General features: G+C 56.1%; 1 protein-coding gene across 7 annotated transcripts in view; it reads left to right on the top strand.

Moving 5' to 3' along the window:
- Positions 1–22712, top strand: part of SLC38A10 (solute carrier family 38 member 10) — a 42601-nt gene extending 19889 nt beyond the window's left edge. For 2 of the 7 annotated variants that reach the window (XM_060290225.1, XM_060290219.1), the window contains 7 exons: positions 8935–9121; positions 15385–15552; positions 15751–16203; positions 16768–16899; positions 18079–18102; positions 20025–20195; positions 20479–22712. In XM_060290225.1, the coding sequence (XP_060146208.1) occupies positions 8935–9121; positions 15385–15552; positions 15751–16203; positions 16768–16899; positions 18079–18102; positions 20025–20195; positions 20479–21518 (2175 nt within the window). In that variant the 3' untranslated portion in view covers positions 21519–22712. The remainder of the gene's footprint in view (positions 1–8934; positions 9122–15384; positions 15553–15750; positions 16204–16767; positions 16900–18078; positions 18103–20024; positions 20196–20478) is intronic. The other 5 variants (XM_060290222.1, XM_060290220.1, XM_060290224.1 and 2 more) reach the window with 5 other exon arrangements.
- Positions 22713–24915: the final 2203 nt, after the last annotated feature.

The following is a 24915-nucleotide window of genomic DNA, read 5'->3' as shown; positions in this document are numbered from 1 at the left end:
AATGTTTTGTCTCATTCTTGGCTGCCTTTTCACTTTCTAAATGACACCTTCTGATCAACAGATGTTCGTAATTTCAGTGTAGTTCAGTTTTTTGAGTTTTTCTTTTGCTGTGTGCTTTTTATGTACTACTTAGGAAATTTGCTTATCCCCAGGTCCTGAAGACAGTCTACTCTGTCATACTGTAGAAGCCTTGTATTTTCTCTTTCACATTTAGATCTACTTTCCATCTGGAACGCTTGGTGTGTGGCAGGGGTCAGGGGTTGTGTTCTGTGTGACTCTCCAGTTGAGCAGCAACCCCTTGCCCCAGCGTTGCTGGGCACCGTTGTCATCAGTCACCTGTGTACGTGTGAGGCTGGGAACTCCCATCCACTGGTCTGTCGGTCTCTCCCACACTAGCGCTACACTGTGTTGGTTGCTAAGGTTTTGTAGGGAGTTTTGATGCTGGCTGCTTTAAAGATGGCCTTTTCTATTGTTGGCTGTTTGCATTTCCAACTCAATTTTATTTTTTTTAATTTTTAAAATTTTTTGACTGCACCACGCAGCATGTGGGATCTTAGTTCCCCGACCAGGGATGGAGCCCGTGCCCTCTGCAGTGAAAGTGCAGAGTCTTAACCGCTGGACCGCCAGGGACGTCCCCCAAGTCAGTTTTAGAAGTGGCTTCTCAGCTGTTGGCATTTGACTGGGATTGCATCAAACTATAGATTGAAGACTTGACATCATCATTTTGCAGTTTTTCCTAATTTCCATCCTTATTTCTTTTCTTTTTTTTTTTTTTTTGTGATACGCGGGCCTCTCACTGTTGTGGCCTCTCCTGTTGCGGAGCACAGGCTCCGTACGCGCAGGCTCCGCGGCCATGGCTCACGGGCCCAGCCGCTCGGCGGCATGTGGGATCTTCCCGGACCGGGGCACGAACCCGTGTCCCCTGCATCGGCAGGTGGACTCTCAACCACTGCGCCACCAGGGAAGCCCCATCCTTATTTCTTATTTCACCACTGGCTTCTTTATTTATTTATGTATTTTTAATGCTAATAATATAAAATTTTAACTTTTTCTCTAACAGCAAAATCGCAAACAGAAAAAACACTGTAACGAGTTATGAGAGAGACCACAGAAAAAAGGGAAAACATTCTAGTACTTTTAATGGTACTGTTTACCTGATTTTTGGATAAAAGGCCACACATCTTCATTTTGCACTGGGTCCTACATATTAGGTTATATTAGCTCTGCTCTTGACTGCTGTGCTCCTCCTGAGGCAGATCTCAAACCTTTCCTTATCGGAATCCCCTTCTGTCTACAGCCCTTTGGGGACTCCAGCTGATTGTCACCAGTAGCTTCTTTAGATTTCCAAACTTTGGGGGATTTTCCAGGACTCTCTTTTATTTCGAGCACAGTCCCAGTGTGATTCGAGAACACAAGCTGAAGAACTTCAGTCCTCTGACATTTCTTGGGGCCCAGCAGATGGTCTATTCTGATGGCTGTTTAGCTGTCTGTAGAGTCTGCAGTTGTTGGATGCAGTATGCATCCAACATGTGGTTGAGTTGAGTTTAGTAACTGTGATTTTTAGATTTTACATATTCTTACTGATTTTTTAATCTTCTTGTGTATCACTTATGAAAAAGGTATGACAGTTCCCACTTTAATTATAGGCTTATTTGTCTTGTTATATCAATTTTTGCTTTTTGTTTTGAAGCTATGTTATTAGGAGCATACAGTTTTAAAATGGCTATATCTTATTAAACTGACCCTTTTGGTTGTGAAATGTCCCTTTTTATCTTTGGAAATGCTTCTCTCCTTATAGGCAGCCCTGTCTGAACAGTGTAGCTAATCCAGCTTTATTTGGGGTTTATATTTGCACAATATTGTTTTTATTATCCTTTCTCTTTTGATCTCTCTATGCCTTTATATTTAAGGTATGTCTCGGGTAAGAGCATTTAGTTGGCTTTTGTTTTGTTTTGTTTTGATCCATCCTGATAATAGGAGTATTTAAGACTATTTACAGTTAATAAAATTACTGATTTGGGGGGATTAAAGCTTCCGTCTTACTCTTTGTTTTCTATTTGTCCCATATGTTCTTTTTTCTGTTTCTTTTTTGCTTGCTGCCTTTTGGATAAATCAAGCATTTTAGGTATTTATTGTCTGTTCTTCCATTAGCTGCTGTACGTTTCTGTTCTACTAGTGGTTATACGAGGCAGTTTAATGTGAATCCTCGGCTTATTAGAGTTGACCATAAGTTAGTTTTTTTTGACTGTTTCCCAGATGAGGCAACTATCCAATGATATTTTAACTCCATTTACCTTCCTCTGGCCTTCGGTGGTGTTGTTTTTATGTATTTTAATTTTACATATATTTTAAACACCACAAGACATCATTATTATTGTTCAAATAGTCAGTTTGTTTATATTGATCCTTTGCACCCTCTTGGTTTTCTGGGGCCTGGTCCTGTCCCCTGACATGCTTGGTACTTTGTGTAGGTGTATGTGAGAAATCGTGGAGGCTCTGGATGATGTTGTCCTCTGTCCAGCAGATGGAGAGGATGGGCAGAAGGCCTGTGTCCACTTGAGGCCAATCTGTTTCAGGTTTGCCCTCACCACTAGAGTGGAGCCCTTCCTGAGTCTCAGTGCAGTCCCCCGCAGATTGCTAACTTATCTGCTTAGCTTTCATCCTCTTGGCAACTGCTCTCTGCACAACTCTGCCCAGCTGGTGGCTGGCACGTGCCTCAGGGGAGAACTGAACACAGAACGTGGGTGCATCCTTGGAGGGTTCCTCTTCTCCAGGATTGTAGCCGCTCCGGTTCTGGCTGCCGGGGAGCCCTCACTTCTAATGCCTGGGGCCCAGTCTGTGTGTCTGCAGGCTCCAGGGCTGTTCAGCACTGCTGACTGGGGAAAGCCTGGCCTGGTGGCCCCTCGGTGCTTATCTGTTCTCTGGAGTCTCTCACCCTTCAAGTCTTAGCTGCTGAGGTTGTTCACCAGTCTTCAATTGGGGATTTTGGTGAGTTTTAGGAACTCCTTATAATATGAGGAAATTGGCCCATTGCCTGCCAAATTGCAAATGTTTTTCCCAGTTTGTGAAGTACCAGTGTTTTAGTCTATCAGACTCTTTGTAGGAGAGAAAAAAGTCATTGTTAAAATGACCCTTCCACTTCAGTATTATTTTAAGGAATTCTTCCCTCAGTTCTTTCAGTAATTCCATGATTTCATTTTTCTATTTAAATCTTTGACCCATCGGCATTCTATTTTGGTGTAAGAAACAAAGTAGGTATCCTCAGTTTTTCTAGATGGCTTTCTAGTTGTCAGAACACTGTTCGTCCATCAGTGATACGAAATGTTACTGCTCCTGTATATTAAGTTCTTGTATGTATTTGGGCTCATTTGGGACTTGTATTTTAATTTCCTGGATGTCCCGTCCAGTGACGTGGCCGTCCACGCTGTTTTAATTACCCGGCCTTGTGATGGTGCTCCCTTGTTGTGTGGCTCTGAAAACGTTTGAATTCTAATCTCTTTTCTTTCATTAATGACGTTTCTGGATGTTCTTGCTTGCTTACTTTTTTTTTTTTTTGGCTGCGCCATGTGGCTTGCGGGATCTTAGTTCCCCAAACAGGGATTGAACCCAGGTCACGGCAGTGAAAGCCCGGAATCCTAACCACTAGGCCACCAGGGAACTCCCTGTTTACTTTCTGTGTGAATGTTCCAGTCAGCTGATCTGACTCTTAACAAAAATAAATCCACCTTTTTGGTTTTGGTCTAATTGGAATTCGTTGAAGCTGTAGATAACTTTGGAGAGAATCATTCCCTTGATGCTCTGGCTAATCTGCAGAGTGTATTTGTGAGCCTCCCAGTGTGATAATGGGGTGTGGCGTTCAGTCGTCACAGCTGCACTCAGCCCCCCTTCCCCGTCTCCGTCTGCTGCACCAGCATCCCTCTGCTACATGTGCCTGTGATACTGGGACCTCTCCTTCCTCTGGCTTTCCTGATTGTTTGTACGTAGGGAGACTATAGATTCTCATATATTAACTTTTTTTACCTTCTGACCTTACAGCATCTTTTGTTAATTTCACCTCCCCCTTTCCAGTTGTTTCTCTCTCATCTGTGTCGTCCTACACCTCTCGCCGTGGCGCTGGCGGGGGCGCGGGGGGGGCAGCTAGTCGTCTTCCCAACTCAGCTGGGACAGCTTCCAGTGTTGAACTGTCGAGCGTAATGCTGGTTTTGGCTTCATGTACAGAAATGAACATGCGCATTCAAACGCCCCCACGTGTCTGTAGACGTGAACACATGCAGAATCGCGTTAAAGAGACGTCTATCTGTGCCTGTGTTACTATGGATTTTTAAAACTGGAAAGCATATTAAATTATATTAACTACTTTCGGACTACGTGCACAGAAGATGGAAAGTTTCCCCTTTGGACTTAGTGTCTTGGTGAGGTACATCGCAGATCAGTCGTAGAATCGACCATCTGACTGTGGCATACCGTTTATATGCCCTGCTGTTTTATTTCCCACGGAGTTTTCATGTTTTGAGGAAAATGAACCTTGCAAGGGGCATGCTCAGAAATGTGGCTGGTTGAGAGACCGCCTGCCGATGCAGGGGATACGGGTTCATGCCCCGGTCCGGGAGGATCCCACATGCCGCCGAGCAGCTGGGCCTGTGAGCCATGGCTGCTGAGCCTGCGCGTCCGGAGCCTGTGCTCCGCAACGGGAGAGGCCACAATAGTGAGAGGCCCGCGTACCGCAAAAAAAAAAAAAGAAATGTGGCTGGAGTCTGGTGTGCAGACCTAGGGCCCGGAGGGTACCCGCTTGGAGTGTGTCCCTCCTGTCCTGGGAGCCCCGGCTGCTGCTCCCTAGGATGGCACAGACCTGGCGTTAGCCCGAGTCTACTTGCCCCAGATGCCTGAGCGCTGCTGGCACAGAGGTGCTTGTTACTGGCCCCGGACCTTGGGAAGAGCCAGGGAAGGTAGGGGGCACGGGTGATGGGCCCATCATAGCTGTGCCGGAGAAAAGCATAAAAGAGTATTCTGAGAAACGTCCTCAGAAGAATAAGCAGGGACCGCGAAAACACAGTTGGCCCCTAGCAAATCGAAAAGAACCTTATCTGTCATCACTAGTTCATCCTTTATCTTGAAAATTCGAGAACTCAGAGGGTCTCTCCAGTGGGGCTGAGGCGGAAGGGGTGGGTTTCACCGTCCGGAGTTGATGCTGCGGCCGGGAGCCGGCAGGGGTAGCAGGGCCACCTGGGACTCACGAGAGGCAGTGGAGCCCTGAGCCAGAGCGGCACCGGCCTCCATAGCTGTCCTTGTGTGGAGCACTGGGGAGCATCCGCAGGGAGGGCCAGAAGGCGCCGCTGTGCTCCTGAGACAGGGACACAAACGCGCACCAGGACCTGTTGGACCCCACCCAGGCTGTGACGCCCTGGCCTCTGGGCTAGGATGCCTGCCATGCCCTGATCACACTGCCCTGAAGACCCAAATTGGGGTGCACAGGGCGGGCTCCGGAGCCCCTGCCTCGAGGTGGTTTCGTTTGAACGTGTACATCTTCAGTCTCATATGTGAGCAGTGAAAGGGGACACCTTCTTCCCAGCCAGGGCTTGTCTCTGGTTCTGAGTCGGGGACCCCAGCAGATTGGGAGCCTTGGGGTGTCGCATCGCACATGGTCCCCAGGCCAAGCCCCTGGTTTTGCCGTATGTACCTGGGCTGAGACGTCAGGATGTGTTTGTGTTTCTCCTGGCGGCTCTGCAACTGGTTAAGAAGAACAGAAGTCAGGGCTGCGTGATCAGACGTCTGGTGCACCCGGCTCGCTCACCAACCTTGTCCCGTTTCAAAGCAGCTCTGGATTTGCAGGAAGTTGTACCTGGAAGACGGGTTCTGCAGGCACAGGTGCCCTCCTGTCCCCGTCTTGAGGCCATGACAGCCCTGTACCCCAGCTGGCTCCCCCGTGTTCCCCATCATTCCATCACTGCTGGCTGGTGTGGTACAGACCTCAGCTGTGGCCCCTTCTTCTGGGAGCAGCATCTCTTCCTTATCAGGACTTTGGGGGAACTGATGACTGTCCCTGTTCACACATGTGCGGCATCAGCCTCCCAAACTTCATGGCAGAGCGGCAACCTGGGAGCTCTGGCCTCTTGTGACCCTGGGGCCTGATGGACGCCTCAGGCCTTTGGTGGGGTAGTGGTGGGGGTCTGTGGTCAGTGCATACTTGTCATGGCTGCCCCAGGGAGTTGGCCAACACCTGTGCCCTTTCCAAAGTCTGGCCCACCTGGAGCTCCTGACACTGCCCTGGGGGCCTTGTGCCCACCGTGGCTCTGGCTGACTCTTGCCTCCCCACACATGCCTGCTTGCAGACTGTGATCTGGTCACTGCATCAGCATCACCCGTGGACCTAGATTCCCTTGGTGTGAGGCATGGCCCTCCCGCGTCCTCACTGACGCCAGCCTGCCATTAATCCTCTGCTCCCCTCAAGCTGGGGTGGCTTTGGCTTCCCTGCCTGGAGGTTTCTGCGGACCTGTGGCATTTCTTCAAAGCAAAGGGTGAGAGTGGAGAGCTGGGACTGTGACCAGTTACAAAGGCTCTGGCAGGGCCAGCAGGCTGCTCATGCTCAGACAGTGGTCAGCTGGCAAGTACCCCGCAAAGCCCAGGGCAGCTTGAGAGCCAGGTGTGTCAGGGGACGAGGGGGGGTCTCGGCGAAGGGTGGGGTGGAGACTGCCGCCGGGTGGGGGAGCGTGGGTGGGGTATCTTCTTGGACAGGGTGGAACCAGGGAACACACTTGGCTAGTGGGCTCGTGGGATGTCTGGGCCGGGGGCAGTGGCAGGTGTGTGTGTGACGCCAGGCGGAGCTTCCTGGCTCTGTGCAGGCTCTTCTTCGTAAATTGAATTTAAGTTGATGCTTTCTTGGTCTTTTTTTGGGAAGCTTGCTGTCTCCCAGCATTGATGGAGTTAACGTTTTTTATTTTGTGCGCAATTTGTTTCTTTAAGGCCAGAAAGCCAAGGGTTGAAATAAATCATTCAAAGCCAGGGATGAAATGTTGCCTTTGGCTTGTCCGTCTCCCGTGGAATGTTCAGTGATGTCCCCGTAAAAAAACCCAACAAAAAACAACCAAGCAGATGTCTTCATCTCTGTGTCAAAACCATTTTAGGGGCTGTCCAGATCAGGGCCTGGAGGGGAATGGGGTTCTCCTGGTGAAGCCCAGACTCATTGGGATCCCCACCTGGCGCTGTCCTGGGGGCCCTTCTGGAGCTCTCATCCCCCCCTCTGGCCGGCCACGCAGGCAGAACCACTTTGGCCGTTTGAGTATTTCAGGACTCTCACTCGGTCTTGTCCTCATCCTGTCAGTGCTACGGGGTCCAAGGCGGGACGTGAAGTTCTTTTTGTTGTTTCTCTGGAGAAATGCGAGATGCAAGGGATTTAAAGTTTCTTTTAAATTTTTTAAAACTACTTTGGTCGCCTCTGGATACCATTGCTCTTTGAATCTTCCCTTCATGGCGAGTGGGTATAACATGCTACTCTTTGAGCACACAGCTGAAGCTGGGAATCCACACATTTTTAAGAAAATAACTTGGGGTGGGGGGCGAGAGTCAGGAGCTCTTGACCCCAAGCTGCGTACAGTCTTCTGATGCTGCTCAGACCCCAGGGGCTCAAATCCAACAATGTCCCCATGTGCACCTGACTAAGGCCGGCTGGTGGTCAGTGCCGGAGGGGCCTCTCAAGTCCATGGTACTGACCAGGCCTCCCTGAACCATGGCTGATCCCAGAGCACGGCCAGCATTTTGCTTCCATGAGCCCTGAACCAGCTCAGTGTTTTCAGAGTGGCAGCGGTTGAAACAGACTTTCTCCCCAAGGTTCCCCTCATTTGCTGGACCCACCTTCAGGAGCACAGGTCCTTTCTTCCTGCACAAAATCTTTCTTCTCTAATTGTGTTGGGCCTGGGAAAGTCTCAGCGGTTCTTTTGAACAGATATATTTCAAAGAGTCAATGTGCCTTTCGGAAAAGGTTTGAGTTCTGACTCTGAGAGCACGTGGAGGTGGGTGGTGGGGCCCCCTGGCTCTTCAGGCAGGCTGCCTTGTGGTCCTCTCTGCGGCACCAGGAGTTACGGCTCCTTGGGCAGAGCTGCATGGGCTGGGCCTGGCTGGGAAGGGCAGAACAAGCAGTGTCCACTGCTGTGGCAGCAGAAGTAACATGGAGAGTGTCGGCCCAACGTGTATAGGAGCTGCAGGGGAGACAGTTACACAACGTGGGGTTCGTGTACTGAGTCACCGAGGGCAGCACTTATGATCAGCCTGGGGGCCACAACAGGAGGGACCGGGTGGGGATGAGGCCCCTCGGCGAGCAGTAGTGCCTTCAGCTCGCCTCGCTGGGCAGCACCGATGGGCACCGACGGCCAGAGGGGGCGAGGAGCCACCTCCTTCCCAGCCGTCTCCCCGGCTGTGCCCTGCAGCTGCAGGTGTGTCTGGCTTGCTGGGTGATGTTGGGGATAGGTCATTTGTAGCCGGGCACCCAGTGGTCTGGGCCCTCTACTGGGTGAGGGGGTGGGATAAGCAAGGGCCCCCTTCAGGTTAGGCAGATGCCCCAAGATTCTTGCTCTCCTGGCCAGAACCATCAAGGGACCCAATCTCTGCAGCATTAGGCATGGGGAGGCGTGGCTGCTGGGTTCTCCAGGGTGCCTGGCCGGTGGGCTTGGGTCTCTCCAGCCAGCAGGCCCCTCCACGTCATACTTGCTGCCCCTGCTGTCTTCAGGCTCCCTCACGGCACCCCTGCCACCCCACCGGCCCCATCACCAGTGTGGCTCCTGCAGATGTAGCCCATGATTCGGTCACGCTGATCAGGTAGTGACCATCATCTAGTGGTCAGTGTGGTTGGGGCCTCTGTGGGCTGTGCCCCACCCCCCAAGAAGGGCAGGGGCATAGGGACTGCATGACCCCTTTAGCTCTTGGGGTCTTTGTCTTGTCCAGGTGGTGCTCTGGGTCGGCCTGGGCATCCTGGTGGTCAGCACACACACCACCCTGTCCGTGAGCCAGGAGGCCCCTGTGGACTTGGCAAAGGAAGCCCCAGGCAGCAGACTTGGAGAGGCTGAGGGCGCGATGAAGGCAGAGGCAGCCCAGCTCCCAGGTACGCGGCTCCCAGGTACGCGGCTCTCAGGTATGCACACAGGCCTGCAGCCTTCTTGGGGACACCCCAGCAGCGTCATCTTGGGGTCACGGGGACCCAGGTGGCACTTCCCAGGCTGTCTCACCTGCCCAGTTGCCTCCATCCTGTTTGGGTGATGGAGGGGGTGGGGGGCCTCCAGGGGGCTGGCGGGTGCGGCCACCTGCGTGCAGCGGACAGACAGATGGCAGGCAGCCGGGCCAAGATCTGAGCACCCCGTTCAGAGCGCTAACAGGTGAGTAAACTTGGGGGTGTCGTTCACGTTTGCCTGTTTTGTTTTGAGGGTGTAAATTTTAAGCTAGGTTTTCCTGGATAAAGTCAGTTATGCCCCTCAGCTTTGTTTCGTGTTTCACTTTATGTATTACTTGTTGACCTGCCCGTTGATAGAGGGATGAGCCACACTCCCTCATGAGCTGCAGGCCTGCCTTGGAAGGCCCCCCAGTGCAGTGGCCCCATCGCCCCTATGTGGCAGGGCCCATGGGGTGCAGGGTGGTTTCTAAGTGCGGCTTTCTGGGGTACAGCAGGAGCTCCGTTGCGTCTGGGGGGATTGGGAGAGAAGAGGTGTCTTGGAGCCTGTGGCCTTCCCAGGCCTTAGATGGGAGGGGTGCGGGGAGGGCTCCCTCCATCTGGCCTCTCGCCTTCTAGGAGCTCCGAGCGGCATCAGGTTCGGGTACTGGTCGGTGGTGCTGTCTATGATGACGTTCATTCCAGGGGCTTCTGCCCTGACAAGGGCTGGGTTTTGTGTATTCATACTAATGGTGTGTGCGTGTCTGCTTACCTTCCCTGCAAAGAAACCCCTGGCTTGGATTGAGATTCCCCAGGCTGCCTGCCTGGCATTCCCCTCTGGGGGAGCAGTGCTGGTTGCTGGTGGATTCCAGGTCCCTTTGAGTGGTGATGGCTAAGAAGCCCACAGGAGCCCTGGTCTCCTCAGCTACTGTGATTGACAAAAGGAAAGGTCCCAAGGGCTGTCCAGGGAGGCAAGCGTGCTGGGTGCTTGCAGGGCTGGGCTACCCGCAGTTGGAGGTATGGGGCTCTTGGATGTGTTGCTGTCTCTGTTCCAGCCTTACCTCCCTGTGCTCAGAAAGGCCCTGCAGTGCCAGCACCCCACACCAACTTCCTGCAGAACAGTCTATCCTGGGGCTCTTTTGGGGGAGCTCTGAGCCCAGAGTAGCTGGGCATGCTCTCCTCTGCCTTCCTGGGATGGCGAGAGCCGGCTAGAAGACTCTCCCTTTGGGGGTCCCCTGCAGAGAGGACCCCTGGGAATAGCGGGGCTCAGCAGAGAAGTTAATCAGAGTGGTCAGAAGCTGCCTGGGGGACTTGCCTGGTGGTCCAGTGGTTAAGACTCCTCGCTCCCAATGCAGGGGACCCAGGTTCGATCCCTGGTCAGGGAACTAGATCCCGCATGCTGCAACTAAAAGACCCTACATGCCACAACTAAAGATCCCACATGCCACAACTAAAAGATCCCTCATGCCGCAACGAAGATCCCGCATGCGGCAACAAAGATCCCGCATGCCACAACTAAGACCTGGCGCAGCCAAATAAATAAATAAATATTCAAAAATAAAGAAGAGGGCTTCCCTGGTGGCACAGTGGTTAAGAATCCGCCTGCCAATGCAGGGGACACGAGCTTGCGCCCTGATCCGGGAAGATCCCACATGCTGCGGAGCAACTAAGCCCGTGTGCCACAACTACTGAGCCTGCGCTCTAGAGCCTGTGCTTCAGAACAAGAGAAGCCACCCCAATGAGAAGCCCGCGCACCGCAGCAAAGAGTAGCCCCTGCTTGCCACAACTAGAGAAAGCCCACATGCAGCAACGAAGACCCAATTCCGCCAAAAATAAATAAATAAAATAAATAAATTTATAAAAATTAAAATAATAAGCTGCCTGGGCATCCCACAGCAAGTTGCATGGATTCAGTACTTTGGATGGGAAAAAAGCCTCCTTGAAGAGGGAGATAGGTGTTGCTCCTCCACCCCTGTTGACAGCCCCACTGGGTCCCTCACTCTCGGGTGTCCTGGCCCTGTGTGCTTTAAGGGCACCTCCAGCAGAACTAGACTCGGACACCAGTTTCGCATCTCAGCTGGCTGTGGGCCCGCCCAGTAGGGCTTCTCGGCATCAGTTGACATAGTCGGCACTGGGCTACCCGTCCCCACGGCGCTGTGCAGCCTCCAGCCCACGGCCTGCACGAGCAGCTGCATCCTGTCGTGGAGGCAGGCCCCCGGCTCACCTGGAGCTGCCGCGGCCACATCTGGTTTCCATTTCTTCCACGAGTCTGTAACAAACACATGGCCTCTCTTGGAACCACATGCCGTTTGTTTAACTCAGTCTCCGTGTTTCTTGCCCCCGGCCTCCCCGTCATTGATGGGTTGCCTCGTTGAAGCAGAGCTGGGCCCGTGGGGCCTTGGCCACGTGCCCTGCAGACGTCTGCCCATCAGCGTGTGAGGTGGGTTTACTGGCCTCTTAGATGTCGAAGAGGCCAAAATGGTATGAACTTTCCTTAGAGCCCGAGCTGGCCTTAGGACTGGGGGAATCCTGCTCTCCTGGGGACATGCGGGACTGGCCACCCCCAGCCTGTCACTCTTAGCAAGTGCAGAGCCCAGGACGCACCTGGTGTGGACAGAAGAGGTGGCCGAGCCCTTTAGGAAAGGCTACGAGGCTGCTCACCTGAGGCTCATGGCCTGCTCAAGGCTCTGGCGGGTGGGTTCAGAGTTGGTGATACTCTCAGCTCCTCCTTTGAATGTGGCCTTGTCCCCTTTCTTCCTCTCCCGCCCAGCCTGCAGCTTCTCTTGGTGTTTGCGGGCCGCCTTGGCCACACCCATTACACAACTCATCCCTTTCCCCATCAGGGACACGGCCCGGCTTCTGCTGGATGGGGAAGAAGAGGAAGGGCCAGGACGGGGCCTGTGGGCAGCAGTCCGTTCGTGTGGGGACACAGGTGACCTGAGCGGGAGCTTGCCCCCCACAAGCTCCTACCTAATTGTTCTTCCGAGGATGTGTCCCTTGTGCTGCCACGCCAGCTGCCGGTGCACGCAGACAGGAAAGCGTCCAAACTCCTGTGACAGATGCCGGCATGCCCACGGGGAGGCCCGGCTCCACGCCTGCCTTCTCTCCTTGGTCCCCCACAGCTCTCCCTGTGCCCTGCAGAGAAGGGGCTATTAACACCGCTCTGCCGAGTGACTTCAGTTTTTCTGCCCGTTTGTCAGGACAAGGCTGTGAGCTTATTTCACCGGTGCTAAGATAACCACGCCAGCCGCGGCTGAACCCAGAAGGACTCCTTGGGGGCGGGAGGGGTGCTGCCTCCCATGTCCAGCCCCGAGTGACCGGCCCATGCCCCCTCCACCTGCTGCCCGCGGGCAGACGTGCCTGTCTGCAGGAGAGCTGTGACGGTGAGCCAGATGGGGCCACCAGGCCACCCGGCTAGGACTTTGGGTCAGGGGCCCATTGGGATTCCTGCACATTCAAAAGGGTGTCATAGTCAGAGTTTCTCTTGCTGCCTGCCGAGAAGAGTTGGGGGTAACAAGTAAAACCTTCTCAGGGCAGCAGCGAGGCGGGCACTTCGAAGGCTGTCAGGAAAGTTACTCAGGAGCAGCGTCTGGCCTTTTAAAGGAGCGTTGGTGGCTGCTCCTGCTCTCCGCATGGCCCTGGGGTCCCGTGTGTCTCCTGAACTTGGGGTTCCCCTCCAGTCAACAGGGACTCCATCTATGGGACTCAGGTGTGATTTTGAAAGTCACTTCATTTTTGTGCTTGGCAGTCAGAGAGGACTGCTTCCATCTTTACTGATCACAAGATACAGAAAGAGACGCCCCTGGACTCAGAATGGGGTCCTGCAGGGGAGAGTCGACAAAGAGGAGCCCCCAGCCCAGACCCTGTCTTCCAAGGTGGAACCAGCCTTGAAGGCAGATTCTCGTTGCCGTGGACAGGCCTACTCAGGACGTCGCACCTGCAACCTGACACACATACCCAGATTTTAGAACTGCAGGTGTCTATGGCCTTTGGTCCCCTGTCTCCCTAAGCCAGTTACAGAACCACCTGGCGCCTGCACTGGACATGGGAAGGAGAGTCTGATGGGTGACCGTCCATCGGCCTGTGTGTCTTGGGAGCTCCTGGCCAGAAGCACCATCAGGAGGGTCTGAGTGTGGGATGAGGCCGTGCATGTCGGGATACTCTACCGCCTGGCAGAATGAGGCAGGCATGGCGTATGTCTGTGTGGTTTCCACTTTGGGGAGCGGAGGCCATGACCTTGAGAATGAGAGGAGGCCCTTCCAGGCCGAGGCGCCCTCTGCTGGCCACCCCCTGCTGACCCACTGCCGCCTCCAGGAGGAGAAACGGTCCAGGGTCGGCCTGGCAGCCTTCGTCCTTCCCTGGGGTGATGACCGATGACCGCACGGGCGATTTCCTGTCTGTGCCACCGCGGGCGCCTCATTCCAGAGCCTAGCTGCAGGGCAGACGGAGTGTGGGCTGGTTTTCAGTTACTAATTAGGAAGTTCTGTGTTAGTTTTACTGTGGCCCAGAGGCATTGCTGGCAAACTGTCCTCATGAGGAGCTCCGTTCCTTTTAGGAAGCGCTATGTCCATTGCCAAGGACAGCTGTGAAGTGTCGGAGGCCCGGCCGCTGCAGGCAGGGTGGCTGCGCTGTGCACTCTGTGCCCCTTGCACACCTGAGTCTCCAGGTTGTTCCTTTGCCTGACGACCAACGGGTTTTGTTCCCTGCTGAGAACATGACTTGTTCTTATGACGTAATGGAGTGGTTTTCTGTTTTGTTGTGTTCTTCCTTCCCTTCCCGGCCCCCTTTCTTCACTTTGTGATCCGCTGGATAGACACCTCTTGATTTTGAGCACAGGGCTCTCTGCGGGCTGGGGATGGGGGTGTTAACTGTGGTGTGGCGAAGAGCCACATGCTTATTAGAATCAGCTGCTTGATGGAACTGTGGAGTCCCGAGTCTGGCTCCTGCCCAGCACGATCCCCCCTACAGTTTGGACACTAAACCTCAGCTGCTGAAGGTGCCCCCGGCCAGCATGGCAGGTCAGCCTGGTCCCTTCTCCTCCTTTGGGGGAGGGAGCAGGCCCACCTGAACAGGACTGTTGTGAATCCCCCCAGAGGCCCTTTCGGGCTTCCGCCTCCCCTTTTGCAGGCAGCTTGTGCCCTGAAGGGGGAAACCAGTTGCTTTAGGCCTCTGGGATGAAATGATTCTTATTTATTTATTTATTTATTTTTATTTTTGGCTGCGTTGGGTCTTCGTTGCTGTGTGCGGGCTTTCTTTAGCTGCCATGAGCGGGGACCACTTCGTTGCGGTGCGTGGGCTTCTCATTACAGTGGCTTCTCGTTGCGGAGCACAGGTTCTAGGTGCACAGGCTTCAGTAATTGTGGCTCGCGGGCTCTAGAGCGCAGGCTCAGTAGTTGTGGTGCACGAACTTAGTTGCTTCGCGGGATCTTCCCGGACCAGGGCTCAAACCCGTGTCCCCTGCATTGGCAGGCGGATTCTTAACCACTGCGCCACCAGGGAAGCCCCGAAACGATTCTTTTTACACGTGTTTTTTCCCCAGATAGTTTTTTAGTTTCTGCCACGTTTGCCTAACAGGTAGAAAGTGGTTTTGTTAATGGAGAGAGTTTCCTAATAGGCTCCATTTTGGCCCAGTTCGGCGGGCCATCCTCGTGCACCTCTCCCCGAGGACCCGCGGTGACTGTGCAGGTGAGCTGTTGGACCTGCTGGAGGATGAGATGGCTTGTGGGATGCAGGCATGTGTGGGAGGCAAGAGGGTCCAGCTTTGTGGGCTACACCTCTTTCTCACCTTCCTTTTGATAGGAATTTTCACTTCTGCAGCAACAAGTTGACAGAATTGCAAATCAACCTCCCTCAGGCATTTTCCTTAAGCATCCCTCGTCCTCCCCTCCCCCCTTGGCCTACAGCAAGGGGTTGGTTGCGCTTGGGCAGGATGGCTGTCCCCAGGCCTCAAACGGTGGGTTCGTGCTGCCACCTGGTGGTGATGGCCAGGCTTATGCAGGATGTCGCTCTTCTGCACCCAGTTAGGTGTAAATTGTATTTTGACGTATTTTTGTTACGAACACACATGAAAAATGACAGGTTTCTATACTACTTAGCTGCTAATGATTGAACAGGAAATAATATAATTGCTTAGGCTCTGCCATTCGACTGGGAAATATGATTACAATCCAGGGAAAACTGCCCAGTTGCCGTGCTGATTGGCGGTGTGGCCATGTGGAAACACCGCTCAATTATCTGTGCCGTGCTTACAGGCCAGAATCCAATTGTGGACGTGGCCGAGGACAGCCGAGATAAGCCGAAGCTACCAAATGAGAAAGATGAGATGGAGCAGGCCCAGATTAAGGGCCCCGTGAATGTGCCCCCAAGGGAAGACGCCAAGGAGAAGCAGGAGGAGGCACAGCTGGATCGCCCTGGTCAAGGTGCTGTGACGGCCCGGGCGGGGGTTGGGGGGTGGTGTCCACGGGGGAGGGACCTCAGCTGGACATCAGCCACGTGGTTGGTCGGGAACGAACTCAGTTCACAGGCCTGGAGAGGGAAGGCCACCCTGGGAGGGAAGGCCAGGCCACCCCACCCACCCCACCCCCACCCACTCCCCCACCTCGGCCGTCTCCTTCCAGGAGTTGCAGTACCTCTGGGCGAGGCCCACCGCCATGAACCCCCAGTCCCTCACGACAAGGTGGTGGTGGACGAAGGTCAAGACCCAGAAGGACTGGAGAAGGAGCATCCGTCCAAACGTGTGGATGAAAGGGCCCTGGGGGGCAAGGGTCAGATGGTGCTACCACTGCTGGATTCAGAACGAGAGAGACCCAGACAGGACCAGGCTTTGGAGGCAGCGGGTGGTCTTCCTAAAGATCCCCAGAAGGTTCCAGAAGAAAATGGTCAGCCAGCCGTTGAGCCCCTGAAGGAGGACCTGGGGCTGGTCGACAGGGGTGCGCATCCAGGGCCCCAGGCAGTGCTCCCTGAGGGGCAGGACGTCCTGGTGGCAGGTGCAGGGGCCATAGCAGACGGTGCCCTGCTGCCCGGCCATGCCGTGGGGGCCATGGGCAAGCTGGTGGAGAAGAACGAGCACGGTGGGTGTGGGCTCCTTCCATGTGGGGCCTGGGAGAGGCTGCGGAGGGGGCAGAAGCTGACCGTCCTCACTTCTGTCCTACTGCCTGTCTTTTCTCGCAAGATTGGCACGTGCGTGCAGCAGCCCTTCTGCAGCTGTCGGGGGCTTGGCAGCTCTCCTGATCAATCTGTCACACGCTTGTTTGCCAGACCCGTAAACGTCAGGTGCTGAGCCAGTCCTGTGTGTCTGGGCACACACGGGGTGCCTGGGCACACACACGGGGGTGCGGCGCACGCCTGACCGGGTGGGTGGTGCATGGTTAAGTGCCGTCTCAGAGCTGCTGAGGACGGTCCCTGCGTGTTAATTGGCGAAGGTAGTTAACACTGGCTCCCTGCCGCCAGCCTGTGACATGTTAAATATCTTTTATTACCTCCCTGGTACTCATCGGGTTGAGTATACACTGCCACAGGGGAGGGAGGGGCGACGTGGAGGGTGATTTTAGGAAAACTCTGCCTCCTTCTCTTGTCCCTTCTCTACGTTCTTCTGAGTCTCCTGCCAGCCTCCTGAGTTTTTGCCGTGTGTGCAGGTGGGAAGGCTCCCCTCCCGGAGGAGAAGCCAGGCCCAGGGGCAGTGCTGCAGGCAGAGCCTCGAGAGCAGAGGACCTTGGAGGGACAGGGCGGGGACCACGCCGGGGACCACGCGGGCAGCAAGCTGGAGGGTAAGGCCTTCACTTTCTCTCTGCATCCTCTGGGGGCCTGGAGACACCTGCCCCTTCCTTCCAGAAGCGGAGTGATGTAGGGAAGGAGCCACAGGTGCCCGTTGTCTTGGGGGCCTTTCCAGGGCCTCAGCCTCTACACTTGCCAGTTTCCTGCTGAGGAAAGATCTTAAATAGCTCCTGTGCCCACTAACAACCTTTTCTGCTCCTTTTTCACCTTCCTAGGAACGTTTTCTACCTCCTTTTCTCTCCCTTTTTAAAATAACCTTTCACTGTCACGTGACTTTCTGTTACCATTTGGATCTCATTTCAAAATAGATATGTTAATATTTCCAACAAGTCGGCCCAGTGTGGGGGCATTAGTGAGGGTGGGAGGGCTGGTGACTCACTGCTGTCTTAGCTCTCCCCCCAACCCTGTGGCAGCGGCTCCCACCCCTTCGTCTTAGCTGGGGCAGGGGTGGGGGAGGGGGGACATTTGTGTCCACCTGCAGTGAAGACCCAGCACCTGTCCCAAAGCAAAAGCTCGTCTTTTCTCTCCAGTGAACAAAACTTGCTCTGCACCCTCCTCCATACCTTCATGCCCATTTTGGTGTGCTCCCAGCTCTTGGCTTTTGACTACCCTCCTCGTGGGCCCACCTGGTTGGGCACTGCCCCTGCGCTAGAGGTGGTGGCGGCCGTCCCAGCGAATGATCACCCATCCTGGTTTCTTTGGTCCCCGCCCAATCTGAGTCGCTGCGGTGTCACCATATTTTGTAGCAGTGTCCACAGAACGGCCCCTGGGTGTTTCATTCTGTGCTCTGGGAGTCTTGATCTGTGCGTGGGGATGGCGGTACAGCAGACTTGGGTGGGTTCATGGGATGCTCGTGCCTTGCTGCCCCATGAGCTGCTTCCCAGCGGATCCTGCAGCCTCGGGATAGCTGGCCCAGAATACTGCGCAGGGATGCCAGCCGAGCCTCTGCACACCAAGGCTAGGAAGGCAGAGCCAAGGGTCCTGGGGTTTCCTGCAGCTCGGGAGCCGTGGGAATTCCGCATGTTACTTGGTTTCAGTCTGTTTACTGGTCCCGGTCCTTATAATCTGTTATGTAAGCCTGTTTGATTCTTTGGCTTTTTCTTTTCTGAAAAGAACTTTCATGGTTTCCTATTCTGCCTTTCTCCAAACGCCTCTCAATGGGACACGCACAGCTGAAATCAGAAAGATGGTGGCAGGTAGGAGTCGGGAGGAGCATCACAGTGAATGCGTCTGTGGGGGGTTTAAAGACGCGAGAGCAGATGGTGTGGGCCCCGCATCCAGTAGCGCCTCGCATGGGGCGCGTGGGGCAGAGACCGGGAGCCACACACGGTCTGCCCCCCACCCTGGCTCAGCCACAGCCCCTCAGGTGGGGTCCCCCCGATGCCCCAGCCCACTCCCTTCTTGTACAGACACCCTGGTCCCTCTTAGCCCTGCTGGGGCTCCACTGCCACCGTAGGACAGCCAGGTGCAGCCTGTGAGCGCCTGGACTCCCCCAGAGATGGGGCGGGGCCTGTGTGTGACTTCCACCGTGTGCATGGCCTGGTATTAATGTGCTCTGCACGTATGTTAATATCCGTGCAGCTCTCATCCCATCCACGAGCCTGGTCCCCGTGGTCCTGGTGGGCCGGGCAGGAACCCAGAGCCACATGTGGGGCTCTGGCTGGGAGCTCACTTTGTCACCTCCACTCTGCTTCACGCCTGTCGCATGTTGCTTCTGGCTGGACATGGCACACTTCCCCCCTCCTCCAGCCTCAGTCCAGGGCTGGTCCTCCGAGGAGCCAGTGAGGCAGGGGGCCTGCTCCTCAGGAACCCTCCCTGGGGGCAGGCGGTATTGGCAGCACGTGGGACCATTAGGTGGTCATGAGCCACGGGCACCCAGGGTGACAGCATGGCCATGGCCAAGGGAGCTGGTCTAGAACCCTGTGGGATGGCACTGTGCACATCCCTTGTCTAAAGGGGGTGTGAGGAGCCACGAGCCAATCTACGGAACATGGGCTTTCTCAGGCAGGCATCTTGGTCACCTTAGGGTGTCTGGATGTGTGCCTGGTGGGGAGCAGGGGGCTGGAGCGCCTGGGCTGGCCGAGGGGCCTGTCCTCCCTGTGGTCGGCCTCAGCATGTTCTTCATGGGCCTGCCCGCCTGTACGTCCTGGCACCGGCCTCTGCAGGGGAGAAGCCATGGCAGTCCCTGACAGAAGGCCAAGCCCACTCTATTCTGGTGGGTCACAGATTGCCGTTGGGGAGGACACGTCAGCACATCTGCGTGTGCCCGGCACTCGGGGCCCTCGCTGGGTGTTAGCTCTCACCACTCACAAAATGTTCTTCTTTCTTTGGATTTGAGCTTCTACATCTGACAACCTGTACAGTTACATCATCTTTCAAAGCTTCCTGTCTAAAGACGGGAAGCTGTGTTGTAAAAGTTACTTAAACCCAGATTGCTGGCTGTAAAGAACTGACCCAGCGCTGAGGTGTTTGTAGTGCAGTGGGAGCTCTCCGCACCCAAGGTGTCCAGCCTTGGGGCCTCCTCTTGGTCCACAGTCTGTGGGGGGCCCTCCTACACACACCTGCTGCAGCCGGCCTGCCCCTAGCTCACCTGGCGCTCCTCCCGTGCCAGCTGCAGCCATCTTCCTGGGGGAGGTGGGGCCGGTGGGGGCACTGTCACAGCCCCCATCTCAGTGAGGTCCCAGCTCTTGTCTCTGCTGAAGAGGAAGATGGTTCTGTTTGTTTTTAAAATACACACCTTGGAGGAAATTTTCTTAAAGCACCGATGTTCTTTCTTAGAGTAGTTCATAGTTCACGTCACCCAGCCCAGATCACCATCATTGTGGTTATGGCGCGTGACCTCTCTCTTGGCTCTCATAACCCCTGAGCCACTGTGGGAGTGAAGCAGTAGGAAGGGTGTCTGGTCGCTGGAGAGAGGCGATGGCTGTGCCCCAGGGTGGCCTGGGCGCCAGCTCAGCCGGGTGGAGAGGAACGCCCGGGGATGGTGTCCCGGGGGTGGTGTCCCGGGGAGGGGCCCACAGGCCGCCTTGGCATTGCTGCATGCATCATGTCACCCTCTGCCCAGCAGAGCGCCTTTGCAGCCTTCAGGCTCTGACTGCGTGTGTTTTCCGAACTCCAGAAGCTGGCCGGGCGGAGATGCTGGACCATGCCGTTCTGTTGCAAGTGATTAAGGAACAGCAGGTGCAGCAGAAGCGCCTCCTGGACCAGCAGGAGAAGCTGCTTGCAGTGATCGAAGAGCAGCATAAGGAGATCCACCAGCAGAGGCAGGACGGCCAGGACGGCGAGGACGGCAAGTCCGGGGGAGGCGGCAGGGGGAGGGGGCCGGGCCTGCAGGGCAGGGGACAGTTGCTGCATCTGCTCGGGGAAGAGGGGTTGTCCCTTAGTGCACGAACGCCAGAGTCTCCGGGGGTCCCTGCGCGGTTGGGTCTGTGGCTCCATGCCTAGAGTCCTGCTGGGCAAATTTAAGCTGTGGTTTGTGTTTCTTGATTGCTGGCAAGCTGGGTTCTTTAGTCCCTGCATTGGTAGCTTCTGTTCATTTCTGTGGCTAAACCGGTGACTGACTTCATTTGCAGCGGACGTGCAGCTTGAGCTGGGGGTGGCCGGGCCCAGAGGTAAGGAGCAGGAGGCCCACGCCGTGGGGATGGCAGAGCGTCCCCCACCACAGCCTTTGGGAGCTGTGCTCGGTGCTCCTGGGCGTCCCCCCGCTCCTCCCCAGGGGCACAGCCAACACTCTGTGGAGAAGCCCGAGGGGGCCTTGGGTAGAGCCCCAGCTGCGCCTCCTGGCGGCGCTGACCTGCAGCCCCGGGCAGCCCAGGCTGAGCCGAGGGAAGGCCGGCGGGGCGCTGTGCCCGAGGGCGTGGACGCTGGCCTGCAGGAGCGGGTCCCTGTGCTGGACCCTGCCAGGGCACCCGGGAGCCCCGAGCAGCACGGCGCTGGAGGCGTCGCCCGGCAGAGTCGGAATGTTTTTGGTGGAGGCTCCCACGAAAGGAAGAAGTCTGGAAAGGACGAGGCAGCCGCTGGCACAGACGCTCAGGAGGCAGATGTGCTGGGGGCGGGGGCAGCAGCTGGGGGCCCTCAGGTAAAGTTCCAGCAAGCAAGCCAAGACCGGGCACCCGGAGGCCTGTCCAGCAGGTCGGGGGGAGCAGCCCCTCGGGCCCAAGCCGTGTTACATCAGCTGGAACAACAGGCTGTCTCTGCCGGAGGGCAGGGCGGGCAGCAGGGCGGTCATGAGGAGGCGAGGAAGGAGCACGTGCCCACTCCCAGGGAGGACGCCGCCATCCAAGAGCCCGAGCAGAGGCTGGACCCTGAGCTCGGGCCCAAACCAGCCATGCTGGGGGATCAGAAGCCAGACAATGCCAAACCCAACCGCGACCTGAAAGTCCAGGCCGGCTCTGACCTTCGGAGGAGACGGCGGGACGTGGCTCCTCGTGCAGAGGCGGGGCCAGCCCCAAAGGACAGGGTCATCATCAGCTTCAACCCCCTGCCTGACGTGCAGGTCAGTGACCTCCGCAGCGCCCTGGAGACCCAGCTGCACCAGGCCGCGGGGGGCGCCCTGCGAGTGGTCCCAGGCCGACAGATCAAACAGCTGCTCGGGGCCCTGGAGGAGCCCTGAGCCCCGTTAAGGCCACAGTGCTCCCTGTCAGCCGGCGAACCTGGACCACGGTGGGCGCGAAGTCCTGGAAGTCAGGCCCAGGGTGGAGTGTGACAGCTCTCCAGCTGCACCCTGCTTCCAAACCAGCTTTGCCATCCCTCTCTCCTCTTACACTTCCCGCTGACTCAGCTCCCTGAGGCCACCGGGAGAAAAAGTGGCCTCAAGAAGAAATAGCCGCTTGCTGAGACCCAGGAAACGTGACTGGCCACCAGCCACACGGCTATTGTTACCCTGAACTTTCTTTATTGATGTTCTCTGTGAGTGTCATACAAAACCTAAGGAAATGCTTCTGCCTTCACCCTTCTTCACAGCAAATGCTGCTTCAAATCTCAGAGGCTGGGCAGGCCTGTGAGTCCAACTGCTTCTGCCCTAGAGCTCTGCTCTGCATACTCTGGTCTCCCAGTCGAGTGGTTGTGAGATTTAAAAAGTAAAACACACCGCTGACGTCTGGTTAGTGCGGTTGGTGTGGAGGTGAATCACCCAGAGGACCCCGTACCACAGACATAAGCCATGACCGTCAAACCCCACAGTGACACGTGCTCGGAGCCTCAGCTGGGTGCCAGACCCGCAGGTGTCGGGGGTGGGAGTACACAGCCAGCAGAGGCTGCTTCTCACTTCTTCCGGGGCAGCTTCTCCCGAGTCTGCACCTCTGGCACCTGCTCATCTGTTGAGAGGGCTGCGGTTTTGTGCTGTACTTTGTTCTCAAGGGGCAGAAAGGCCGATGGTCACGCCCGACCCCTGAGGCTGGTCAGCAGGTGACCCGGCAAGTATGCCAGGCCGTCCCGCTGCAAGCCCGGGGCCTTCACCTGCTTTGTGCTGTGTGTGCCTCGCTGCCCTCTGGGGCTAGGGGCAGCTCCAGACCCTGCCCCGAGGGGTCCATGAGTGGGCCACTTACTGACCACTGGCCAGGGGTGCCCAGGGCATGTGGCAGCTCCAGCCTCGGCCTCAGGTCACACTCTTCCCCTGCGCCTTCTGAAATTTCTGTGTCATCTTGAAGACTAGAAATGAGTAATAAAAGGAGTGGAATCTTCTGGAGGCCAAGCTGATTCCCCATGAACCCCGGGCACTGCTAACATAGAGGGAAGCTCTGTGAAAGGGGGCCGGGTCTCAGTGCTTCCCACCCTCCATTCTTAACTAAAAGCAATTCCAAACAAACTGTGCTCAGTGGAAGTTTCCCTCAGGTTGGAACTCCATTTGTTAAGGTCTTGTAGTGGGACTTTGTTTCCAGCTCTCTCTACCTGAATGTCTTACCTTGACCCAGTGTTCGTGTCCTCTGGAGGTCACACCACCCTCCTGCTCTTTCTGCCAAGATAACTTTCTTAGAGCAGGGCGGCCCGAGCCTAGGGTGAGAGCAGCAGTGCAGGGCCTCTTGCTGCGGCCTGCCATCCCCACACACCCTGACACTCGGGGTCCTCTGTCCCAGTTAACGCTTGTTCTCTCCTCCTGGCTTTCAGCTCCACTTCCCTCCCCTTTTGGCAGCCCCTTGGGAAAGGAACCCGAATCTTCCCCAGAATCTGGGCAGACCTCTGGGTGGGGTCACCATTACCAGTAATGCAGGGAGCTAGGAAGGGCCCCGGGACAGTGCTTTGCTTTCTGACCACAGACCACTCCTCCATCTGGGTCCCATGGCTGGCACGTATGGCCAGGGGTCCCAGCCAGAGCAGCACACTGGGCCACCAGTGGGCGACCTTCTGTGCTGGCAGCTACACTTGGCAGACATGGGGCCATGCTGGCCTGGGTGACTGGGACAGCACCCTGTCCATGCTCCTGTTCGAGAGCAGGGCCACTGAGTCCAGACCAGGGTAGGAATAAACCAAGGCCGAGGCTGTATACTGCCTCCACTGGTGCAGCTGAGCTCTCGGTCTAAGGTCAAGACAGGTGGAGAGTACAGAGCCGCATGGGGTGACTTCTTCATGGTGACGCAGCTGCAGAAGCAGCAGAGACCATCTTTCCTGCATCCTGACACAACTTGGTTGAATTCCCTTCAATAAGTAGTCTTGAAGACAGGGTGAGTTTGGGGAGGCGAGCCGGGGAGACCTGCCAGGTGACTTCAGTGTGTGGTGAGCGGCCTGGCCCCGTCAGTGGACCACATCCGCAGCCCTAGGCTTGAGACGTGAGGTGGCAGCTTCATGTGCCTCCAAGAACTGGAGTCTGAAGGGATGGCAGGAGAGAGCACTTGGCGGCACAGTTCTGGAAGGGGCCAGAGCACCTGTGCCCAGCAGAGATGCCGGAAGCCCTAGCCAGCAGGCTGTCAAAGGTCACGAAGGATCAGGAAGAGAAGGCCATCCTCAGGCCGGAAGCACGTGCTGGGCAGACGCTAGGTCCGGGTGGACGCCAAAGTGGGGAGGCCCACTCCTCCCCACAGCCTTCAGCCTATCTGTGGGTTCGTCACCCCTGGCAGGGGTGGGGGTCGTGTCATCGGTGTCTAGTCCTGAATTCCAGTGTTGACTGTGACATGTGACCGCCCAGCGGGACAGTTTCTAACAGCCCTGAAGCCCTTGAACGGCGTGTGGCTCCCCTCCGAGGCCGCCCTGGGAACTGCACTTCACTGGGATGATGTCTCAAGAGATGAGGGGTTTCACCACCTGGGGGAAAGTCGGGCTGATTCTGGAGGAGCGTTTACAAGAGGAAACAGCTCCAGGACTCAGGGCGAGGGTGCCCTGGCACGAGGCTCTGGGACGCCATGGCCTGGATAGAGCCAGAGGACAGTGTGACCTCCACACCCCGGGGAGGGGGCTCTGGGAGCACAGTCCCCACGCACCCAGCAGGCGGTGCTCAGGACCTTGGAATCTTCAGGCCATGGCACCAGGGTCCTGTCAGGTCTCCCTGGACTGCGCATGTGCATGTTGGGAGGGGCGCTGCTGCGGCCTAACCTTAATCTCAGGATGACAGGTGGAACCAGAGCCGGCAGGAGCCTGGCAGGGATGGGCTTGGGCTTGGACTCCAGAGGCTGCAGAAGGGTGGGTAGGAGACCCCACGGGGAGGGTCTCACTACTGGGTTCCTAAACCGGACCCTCCCTCGACTCATGCCTTAGTCTGGAAGAGCAACCCCTGCCTTTTTTCCTCTCCAAGTCTGAAAAAACCATCAGTATCAGATTCCTACAGCGGTTACCTTTCCCTCGTGGTGTCGCTCTTCTCTCTTTGGTCCGTGCTGTAAATTGGTAGTTACTTCTAGAGGCCTCGCTAGACTCAGACGACACGCCTTGGGTGAGAATTCTTTAAAAAATGAGACTCGGGCTTCCCTGGTGGTGCAGTGGTTGAGAGTCCACCTGCCGATGCAGGGGACGCGGGTTCGTGCCCCAGTCTGGGAGGATCCCATATGCCGCGGAGCGGCTGGGCCCGTGAGCCATGGCCGCTG

Source organism: Globicephala melas, chromosome 20, assembly GCF_963455315.2.
Source record: "Globicephala melas chromosome 20, mGloMel1.2, whole genome shotgun sequence".
Classification (NCBI taxonomy): domain Eukaryota; kingdom Metazoa; phylum Chordata; class Mammalia; order Artiodactyla; family Delphinidae; genus Globicephala; species Globicephala melas.
The sequence above is the reverse complement of the archived record's forward strand: the minus strand, read 5'-3'. Positions and strand labels throughout refer to the sequence as shown.